The sequence below is a fragment of the Ziziphus jujuba genome, chromosome 4 (assembly GCF_031755915.1).
Source record: "Ziziphus jujuba cultivar Dongzao chromosome 4, ASM3175591v1".
Classification (NCBI taxonomy): Eukaryota; Viridiplantae; Streptophyta; class Magnoliopsida; order Rosales; family Rhamnaceae; genus Ziziphus; species Ziziphus jujuba.
The window spans coordinates 31,199,278-31,210,029 of NC_083382.1; the positions used below are offsets into that span (position 1 = coordinate 31,199,278).

At 30.5% G+C, this 10,752-nt stretch overlaps 1 protein-coding gene across 1 annotated transcript; it reads right to left on the bottom strand.

Annotated features, from left to right (window-relative positions):
• Positions 1 to 291: 291 nt before the first annotated feature.
• LOC107415432 (homeobox-leucine zipper protein HAT5) lies at positions 292 to 3,849 on the bottom strand. Its single transcript, XM_016023756.4, has 4 exons — positions 3,106 to 3,849; positions 2,596 to 2,729; positions 1,967 to 2,206; positions 292 to 1,070 (listed from the first exon to the last, which is right to left on the bottom strand). Exons 1-4 carry the CDS (start codon positions 3,197 to 3,199, stop codon positions 660 to 662), a joined length of 879 nt encoding a protein of 292 aa, XP_015879242.1. The 5' UTR covers positions 3,200 to 3,849; the 3' UTR covers positions 292 to 659.
• Positions 3,850 to 10,752: the final 6,903 nt, after the last annotated feature.

A 10,752-nucleotide genomic window follows, 5' to 3' on the forward strand; every position in this document is an offset into this window, starting at 1 on the left:
GATGATATTCTCTTAAGACTGCGTTAAGAAACTTAATTAGTGGTGGGAGTTTCAACATCCACTGCAGCCAAATTAACGCACTGGATTTATAATAGTTTTGGTAATTAATTAATAGAATTTTAGTCTCTATAGTTTTAGCTGATTTTATTTCAGTTTATCAATCTCAAAATCATTTTGTTATCACTCTCCCCTTGAAAAATTTTACTATTAGTCTTTTCTTTCTTTTTCAAGAAAAAAAGTACATAAAAATAAAGAAAAAAGAGAGAGTAAAGAGAAAGGCAACACAACACATAAGGCCATTAACCAGACACATAAAATCTTATTGAAAGAAAGCCACTACATCCACCTTTAGGATCTTATCCCATTTGAGTAACTTTCACAAATATATATATATATATATATATATATATATATATATATTATATATATATTGTTTTGCAGACATAAGTAAACTAGTTGTCCTAAAGCAACTACCTCCCGATCGTTCGGTACTCCCTGATATATGTCATATAATTTCACATATTTGACATACAAGAAAAAACAACCAACCATATCCACTTCCTTTTTATTTTTTTATTTTTAATTTTTAATAGTAGAATCATGCATGGAAATGAAATCTACCCTCTGAATATCATTATTATTACTATTATTTATTATAATTAAGACCACACCGGCCACCAGTCCAAACACTCTCCCTCTTCATGCTGTTTCTGCTCTGCAGCTGCAAACACATCCGAGAAGTAACTCCGACCGCTGTCGTCGCTGCCGTCATCTTCTTCCGAGTGTATTCCATCAACTGCTGGACCTACACATCCTCCTCCTCCTCCAGGGTATTGGTTACTTTGAAAGTATGAATCTCCGCTGTCCACAAGTTGAACTGGACTTTCCTCATCAACCACCGCACTTCCACCGCTGCCGGTGCTCAGTCGATCCTCAACTTTCACGTTGAAATGGAGACTTCCGACGATATCAGCCATGTCCCCTGGAATGGGTTCGGACTTATTCTGTGCCTGAACCGGTGCTCCGGCCTGCTGATCTTTAGCTTGAAGTTTCTCTGTTAAGGAAATCACCTGCAGTGCAGTACTACTAATTGTCAAACCATATATAATACAATACCCAAAAAAAGAGTTTCTTTTTATTGATCAAAGTAATTAATTTATTTATTTAACTGCAAATGAAAATTTAATATTATTCCAAAACTACTATAAATATAGTCAAAAGCATATTTTTGAAAGCTACATAGGCATATTCCTAATGCGACTTTAGAAGTTGGAAAAATAAGTGATTTGAAAATGAAGGTGGGGATTTTATAAAGAGATGCTATATATATTAGTTTCGACAATACACACACACACATACATATAAATATATATCTATATATATATTGGCTGTATGAGGTAAAAACTCACGCAATAGGACCACAACCAAATTCCCAAGAATCAACCTCTTATATGTATAATCCGGGTGTCCACTAAAGTTTGAAAAAAAGGCACCCTGGTCTTTCAATAGTCGCAACCGTATAAATCACAATCGTCAGCAATCACGAATTTAGCCTGGCATCTAACTTGTTATATCATTCAGAATATGTAAAACGAAAAGCAATTAATTTTTTTTTTTTCAGAAATATTGTTAAAAATATAGCACGCTGATCATTTTGTTTGTTTTAAAATATTTACGTAATATTTCTAATTGGCACACGCTTGTAAGTTGTGACAACCCTAGCTACCCACTTGACCATATAAAAAATTCTACTCAAATATTTAATCCAGATATATATTACGTATAGCTCTGCTATGATGAGCGTAAGAACCAATATAGTTGGGATTGGTGCTCAATTATATGTAATTCAAAAGATACTATATGTATTTACTTTTTATTTACATGTAATTGAATATCGATTCCGCCATAATATAGTGTCAAAACACAAAACACATGGTAGTAAAATTTTTAATATGTAAAAATATACCTCAGATTTGAGCTTCTCATTCTCCTTGGCAATAGAGTCATAATTAGCCAAAAGAGAGTCATAAGTAGATTTGAGAAGATCATAATCCCTTTCAAGCTGCTTAGTCTTCCATCTAGCACGCCTGTTTTGAAACCAAACAGCAATCTGTCTGGGCTGCAGTCCTAGCTTCTTGGCCAACTGGGCTTTTCTCTCCGGCTCCAGTTTGTTCTCTGCCTCAAAGCTCTTCTCCAGCAGATGTACCTTAATAATATTATTCAGCAATAACGTCATCATCATCAACTTACATACATACAATTAAAAAAAAGTATTATTCTTCTTTAATTCAGTTTACTAATAGAATTATTCATTATGCTATATGCTCTCATCATGGTCAAGAATATTGGCAGGAGAAAAAAAAGGTGAATATATGAATATGCCATTTCATATCTTAAAGGAATATTTTTCATCAAAAAATCCATATATATATATATATATATATATATATATATATATATATATATAAATATATATGCGTGTTAGCAAAGCATAGATTTATTATCACAAAGGAATAAATATGAAGTTGTTGGGAACAAGAAAGATACTTAGATGGTGGGTCACTCCGTATACATCTATATGCTATATTTATATACCTGCTCAGGAGCGAGGCGGCGTTTTTTCTCCGGCAACTGCTCATCGTAATATTCCTCGTCGTACAGTTCGTCCGGTGAGCTGAAGAATGGTCTCCTCTTTGAGGTTTCTTCTATGCCCATAATTGATCTTGGCCCTTCAATTAAAATAGTAACCCAGTTTCCAAAACATTAATTAATTAAGAAGATCATAATTAATTAATCCTCAAAAATCATCCATTAACTACTTAATTACTAGTTTGGATCCTGAGAAAAATAATAATAATAATAATAATAGAAATGGAAAAGGAATATGATCAAATGAGATATATTGAATTTTCATTGTCCGGATCAAGAATTAATTCAGAAAGTGTCAGAAAATACAAATTGATCTATATATATATATTTGTTTGCTATATATGTGACACAAAACAAAAGCATGTAGCACTTTATATTGCATGTACATGTAATTAGAGACAAGAAGTATGAGAGGAGGGGGTGGGAGGCAATATCAGAAAAATTTAAGTTAATCACCTCGAAAAACAGGATCGCTATTTCCAAGGAACAACATGTTGCCACCTTGGCAACCGGAAGTTGGGTCGAAGAAAATACGGCCCGATTCCATCATCACAAAAAGATAGCTTCCTTTTTTTTTTTTTTTTTTGTTTTTTTGTTTTTTTTTTTTTTTTAATCACTGTCTCTCTGTAATCTCTGCTTGATATGATCTCAGGCGATCACTTGCAGTCGTCGATTCCAGCCGGAGTTATATGGTTCCGGTGAGGGCACAGAAAGATTCTTGTAGTGGGGTTTTATAGTAAGTATATGGTTTTTTCTTTCTTAATATTATTATTATTTTGTGTTCTTGGGTTGTGGGAGGGGCAGAGATTAGAAGATCATGAGCTTGTGGCGGAAGAAGCTAGTGGTCCAAAGTAACCTCGCCGGAGTCTCTAACGGGCAGATACAAAATCCCATCACACCACCACCTATATTACCTTGATTCCTCAACGAGAGCGATTTATAGTTTGTCAAACTGGTTTTATTCAAGAGTTTTTGTTTTTGGGCTAGCTAGACAGAAGGTTACTAGAAAAAAAACTCAGTGAAAATCCTTATGAGGATGTGGAAGATAGGAAAAAAGAAATAAAAAAAAGAGAGATAGAAATTTGGTCAGAAATTTGGCAGACGTTGCCGGAATTTGAAATCCCGGCTAGGGGAAAAAGTCGCCGGGAAGGTGGCAGAGATGAGTGTCGCTTCTAGGTGTTTTTTGCAACTAAAGTTGATTGAGGTGAATCGAGCGGCTTTTATACAGGAGCTTCCAATACGAAATGTCATTTATACCCTTTGAATATTAATTTGATAAAATCTTATAAATGGTGAGGATGGTAATTCTATTTCTATTCAATTCACCTGCATGGCACAAAAAGGAAAAACAGGTGTTGAGTTATCGATTATTCTTCCAACTTGTGTACCAAAAAATTCAGATTTTTTTTAATATATTTTAATTGCAAAATCAATTATATATTTATGGTTAAAAAGAAGAAGAAGAAGGTAATTATACATGGGTTTCAGAAGCCATCACACTTGAAGTTAAATTGGAGTAAACTGTCATTTACAACAGAAAAATCAGTTTATAAAATAATCATAAAAAATATATATATATTTTTTGGGGTACTTTTGTTTAAGACAGAAGCATAAATGTATAAATAATGCTAAATTGCAATTGATGATGAGGTGGGTGACAGAGTGGATATGAACTATGGGTTTTTCTAACTTGCGCTGCTGGTGACGGATTCACAGATGAATCAGAGCCGTTGGATTAGGAGAAAGAAGCCAAATGAGAAAATGATGTATCGTAAGCTGTGCCAGAGAGTTGAATAGGTCCCATTCTTCATGGTCGGGTGATTGTCGGATCCAGATAAACTCAATTTTGTTGCAATGCGATTAACGGTCCCGATTCTCTGTTCCGTTCTACTGTATTCTTACCACCGCGCATGCCCCACGATTTGGATTTTTTTTTTTTTTTAAGTTATTTTCAAAATGATAATTTTAATTTCATATTACCTTTTTCAACACTTTCAAATTCAAATATTACGAAGGTATAATATAAATATAATTTTAGTAATTGAACATTTTTATCTATAAAAAAAAAAAAAACATAGATATATGAATTCAATGAAAACAGGAAAATTTGTATATAATTGAAGGCAAAAATAACCTAACAAATTCAATGATTTTCCTTTCTATTGAATATCCAAACTTTACATATATTTGTTAAAAAAAAAACATGGATCTATGAATTCAATGAAAACATGAAAAATTGTATATAATTGAAGGCAAAAATAACCTAACAAATTCAATAATTTTCCTTTCTATTTAATATCCAAACTTTACATATATTTGTTAAAAAAAAAAAAAAAGTTGGTTGAATTTCGTGCTGACTATTTTTTCCCTCTTTTTTCCTTAAATTTCTTTGTTATAATAATGGAAGGATCTTTTCCAAATTAAGGAGGGCAGTAATGGAGAAGAAACAAAATAAAGAAGAAGGGATGGATAAAATTCAATCCCTAAAATCAAAAATTGTGGTGATCCGGATTTGGGAAATGTCTGGTTTTGAAATATGTGGTGGTGGATATATGTAGAGCAATGAACTGTGTACTGTGGTCTACTTAATGTGACATAATCATACATATGTAGCAAGTCAAAAACCAAGCACTTAAAGAAAAAGCATTGCATAAAATGCCTAGTTTTTCAACCATTCTATTATACCATAGTCCCATTTTCTTTTTCGGTCATAAGGCCCATCATACTATAACTGTTCAAGTATTGATTTCGATCTTCTTATTCATGAAGATGATGTCTATTTTCTAGTTTATGCATAAAATGATATATATATATATATATATATATATATATATATATATATATATATATATATAAGAATTCAGAATTTCACTTATTTTGAGGAATATTACAAAGAATTTTCAATTTTTTCATAAATTTTTATTAAGAATTCATCAACAATATTGGAATTTTAAAATGATTGGTTTAATTTTGATACGTGTAAAGATACAAATTTAATTTTGTTTACTAGAAATTTCTTTAGTTTTCTGAATATCTTTTAGTTGAATATATACATATGTAATATGTGTATATATATATATATATATATATATATATATATATATATATATATATATATATATTTTTTTTTTTCTTCTGCAGGATCCCTTTGGGAGAGAATAAGAATATATATATCACTTGAGGATTTAGTTGATGGAATAAGATGCCTCAAAAACCATACTAAATAGTAATGAATATAATTTGAATAATTCTGATAATACCATTATATTCTGACCAATCTAAATTCGTGAAAGAAAGAAAAATTCACTTACATATCATGATAGATATTAAGTGAATAATAACAAAAATATATTATTTATGCTTGTAAACCTGGATTGAAAATGACAGTGGAGTGTATGAAGCTTCCTATACACATCAACAGCACAGACGGAAAGAAAAATGTTGCACATATTTAATTATCAATTAATTAATTCATTCAATTTAACATGTTAAACATTATAATCAGCTGATGTAATATGAATTTTTTGACCTGTTGATCGATAATGTTCATATGCAATGCAACTGAGGCGGTGGGAAGCCACCTTTTTCTCAACTTCTTTTACCCCCATTTTTATATATTAAACACACTTTTTAATAAAAGTATTCAATAATAAATAAACAAATAAATTAGGGACTGAGCCATCAAGTTCAAGGTGCAGGCGCTTTGCGCAAGTGACTTTGAGATTCAGCTGCCACTTCTTTTGTTTTTAACTTCTTTTTCTTTTCGTTGTTATTTGGTGGCAGACTCTCAACGTTAGTTGATCATCCACCATCACTTAATCTATCCATAAACTATATGCTTAAAAATGTGGCTAATTAATTAAATAGTTCTTTATTTCCATTATTATATACATGGTTTTAAAATTATATAATCGGGAAAAGATCATAAAATACTTTCTTTTTTTGTGAAAAAGATCATAGAATTAGTACTTTGATGTTTGTCAAATATACATGTAGGGCCAATTTTCCATCATATATAAACAATCAAACTCTGACAAATACTGATAAATAATTTTAATTATTTATTAATATATTTTTATATTCATGCATTTAATATATTGTACAACCAGCATCGCATAGGCCGACAGAATTCCGTATGCTCACATGAACTGAAAATCAGAGCTTAAAAGAAAAATAAAAATCATACTATTAATATTATTAGGGATAATATGACCCCAAAAAATATATATATATATATTATTGGAGATAATGTTATGGTACAGAATGTTGCAGATAGTACTGGTTAATATGGGAAAAGTCAGTGACAAGATAGCCACCAAGGACAAAGTTGATTGGACAGGGTAGCAATGGATGGAAACAGAGAATTGCAGTTCATGGTTCTTTCTTTTCATTTTTTTATTTGTAAAATATATAAATTTATACATCGTTGTCATTTCCTTTGGCAACTGCATTTGCAGGTGAACCACGTAGCCATGGGACCCAGAGAATCAAAGCTTTGCTTTCCTTTAATTTTATCCATAGTGGAAGAAAAAGGAAATAGGAGAGCACAACACAAAAGTTATATTAAGAAAGGAAAAAGTAATTTAGTTTTTCCTTCTCTAATTTTAGTCAACCTGTTTGTAAGCCCTGAAATTTCAATAGATTAAAATAAAAAAATCCAAAAGAAACAAATGGTTTTAATTTAAAGAAAGAGTATTTTTTTATCTTCCTAGTTTTCTTGTACAGGTGAGATGTATCTGATCATGATTTGATGTTTAACAACTTCATTTCCTTTGATCATTTGTAGTATCTAGCTATGTTTTACAGGCAGAAGCATATAAGATATATACTTATTGAAAAAAAGAAAGTGTTTTATAGGCTAAATTTCAACTGTATCCCTGAATATTGGTTACTACATGAAATTAACTACCTATTTTATATGCGTATTACATATGCATCCACTGCCATTATACCTGAAAGATTTCAATATTCATCAAGTGGCTTGATGAGATTTTTCCTTGATGTGTCAACTCTAATATTGCCGCCATTGAAAAAGAAGAAAGAAAGAAAGATAGTCGTTAGACAAGCTAGTTTGACTTTAGTAAGATAGATCAAAGGGCAAGTACTGCATAGAAGAAATTGATGGTACATGCATAAGCAATTTCTCAAGTGTATGAGACTTGCATATGATTAGATCCTAGCTATTGGAAAGTAGAGATCTAAGTTAGATGCAGCATTAATATAAAATTAAATTAATTAGTATTAGATATATGTCCACTTTCCATGTGTTGGCCAGTTGTCTACAAATATGGCTTGCAATGTGGGACAGTGGGAGTATATCTTATTATCAATTAATTAAATTTTGATAAAAAAATAAAAAATAAAACCAAAGAGGAATCACATAATTTTTGTTTTATTTTAATAAAGTAAACACTTTGCCATCCTAAGAAGGAATGGTTTTCAATTCTTCCCAGAAGATAACAAAGCCCAAGAATCTTTCTTTGTAAACAAAGTAGAGTTTTTATCACTCTTTATCCAACTTTTTTATACAATTTTTTTTGTTTTTTTTTTTTTTGGGGTAATAACCACTTTTTATATACATACGAAGCACAAATTTCTCACTCAATTAATGGAATCAAGGAAACAACCTATCATTACATTTTTTTTTTAATTTTTTTCCCCTCTCTCTCTTGGTGGACTTAGCTTCTACCAATGACCATTCTGCACATTGTGTGGAATATGTCTATCTCTATGCTGTGACATGTGTGTAAATTGCGCCAGACATTTAAAGTTGTATTAAAGAATGTGCATTCTCCCACCGGACAATACTCTTATTGATTTTCAGATCATATGGGAATATATACATTTTTAGGATTTTGATATGTTTTGGACATAGTTTTCATTTTGTGTTGGAAAGCTATTAACATAGAAAGTGTTAAAAAATTAACATTTATTCAATTAAAATTTTAATTTTAAATCATATAATTATAGAAAACATATAACTTATATATTTATACACACACATAATTATTTTATAATTTGAATACTTAATGATTTTAACATCAAAATTACAGCCATTTAATCTTTTTTATTAGTTATTAGAATGATTTAAAAATTAAAATTTAATAATATTTTTTTAGACTATACAAGTATAATGATATATAAACTTCTAGAAGGAAAAAAGTGAACTTTAATGGGCTCAAATAAACCACTAATACTATTTCAAATATTAACTTTTAAAAGAAAATCTAAAAACAGACCAAGTTATATTGATTTTATATTGATTTGAAAATTCTTATATAATATATGTACATGTTCAATGCCAAAACTAATTATGCTCTTCAAGCCTGTCATGCAACATATAACAATATTAGAGAATAAATATAATAAACTTTATCTCTCTTGAGCTCTTTTTGGCCAAAGTGGCAATATACTTATATTAGTGGGATTGAAATGATATAGTAAAATTATATATGCCTATATATATGTACATGTGTGTTTGTCGTTTATCTTCTCATCAGAAAAGTTCTGAAAGAGAAATTAATTAAAGAGGGTCTAACATTTATTAGGATTTATATTTATCGGAATATTACGAAAAAAAAAAAAGGGTATAATTCTCTGTTCCTCTCTCTATCTCTTTGTTGGAAGAGAAGGTGTGGTTGCTTTTGTTATTTAATTCCTTCACAACTAAGGTAAAGACTAAATGGTGGTATCTTTTGACTAGAAATGGGATTGGAGATTTTGGCTTTGGTTTTGTCCTTCTTAACTTTATAAGAAAAAAAAAAAAAAAAAGAAAGAAAGAAAGAAAGAAAGAAAGAAAAGTGGAGGAGGTGAGAAGGAATAGCAGGGCTCATAGAAGTAATGGGGCAGTGGGAATGAAAAGCTAAGCAATGGAACTTGGAAGATCATGAGGAACAATGCGTTAAATATATATATATAGTGTGTGTGCAATGCGTGTGTTATTGTGGGATAAAAAGAAAGAGTGTATGAAAAAGTAGAAGGCATAAGGTAGTGCCACTTTCTTCTTCTTTACTTTTTAACAAATGCGACGACCACGGTGACTACTTGTCACATTCATTTTAACCCTCCCATTATTTTTGTCTTCGTCTTCCCAACTACTCAGTCTCTCTTTGGGGACCATCCCACTACTCTTTTTTTTTATTATAAGAACTATTCTTCCTATTTATTCATAATTATTTGTTTATATTTATTTTAATTAATGCCACTTCTGCTCCATTTGCTGATAATATAATTCATGACTTTTCTTTTCTTTTCTTTTCTCTTTGGAAACCAACTTAGGATAATCGAACACTATAAATTATAATTCACTCAGTTGGTAAATTGTTTTTGACTTTTGTTGGTAAATATTTCAAAGAACGCGGCAGGTCAGTGGTCGGTGGTCCATTGACCTAACTAGCTAGCTAGAAATGAAAAATATTGTTTGTCAGGGCCTTATGCAAGCTAATTGAATTTAACAACACTAGGACTTTTTAATTTTCACAATTAGGTAGATCACAACTAAAGTATATATAAACTTAAAACAAATATATCATGCAGACTGCAGTATGGTTTCAATATTTGTTTTCAAATCATACATCTTTATTATAGTTTTGAAAAAGACTAGTTAAGTCAATTTTATATATATTTTTTTTCAACTCGAATGTGTTTATAACAGCCTTCCATTAATTAATTGTTTACTATTTAGTTGATAATTGCATAATTTCCAATGTGATCAAGACCTTATCTTTGCAAAGTACAATCTCTTAAAACAGAGGAAAAATATATTTTCAAGAAAATGGAATTGATTAAATTTATTCCTTTTGACTCTAATTATATGAATTTAAACGCTAAACATCAAGGTGTGGCCGGGAAGGGTAATAGATTCTTTAATGTGAAGAACATCACTGATTGAGAACCATATATGAGAAGAATGAGAATCAAATAGAATATGTAGTTATTTTAATCACAAAATTACAAAATTAATATGGAATCAAATTTGGCAGGGGGTTTCCATTGGATGGAATTTAAGATTTGGTAATCCGCAATCTATATATCTTCTTCTATGAACAAGCATCCAGAGGACCATCAAAGAAGAACTATTTCTACCCAAAAAAAAAAGAAAGG

Bases quoted from the DNA above. Each gene is read 5' to 3' on its own strand.
- LOC107415432 (XM_016023756.4), bottom strand. From the start codon at position 3,199: ATGATGGAATCGGGCCGTATTTTCTTCGACCCAACTTCCGGTTGCCAA. The intron at 2,730-3,105 runs GTGATTAACTTA...TTTTAATTGAAG, and splicing joins TAGCGATCCTGTTTTTCGAG to GGCCAAGATCAATTATGGGC. The intron at 1,071-1,966 runs GTATATTTTTAC...ACTGCACTGCAG, and splicing joins ATGAGAAGCTCAAATCTGAG to GTGATTTCCTTAACAGAGAA.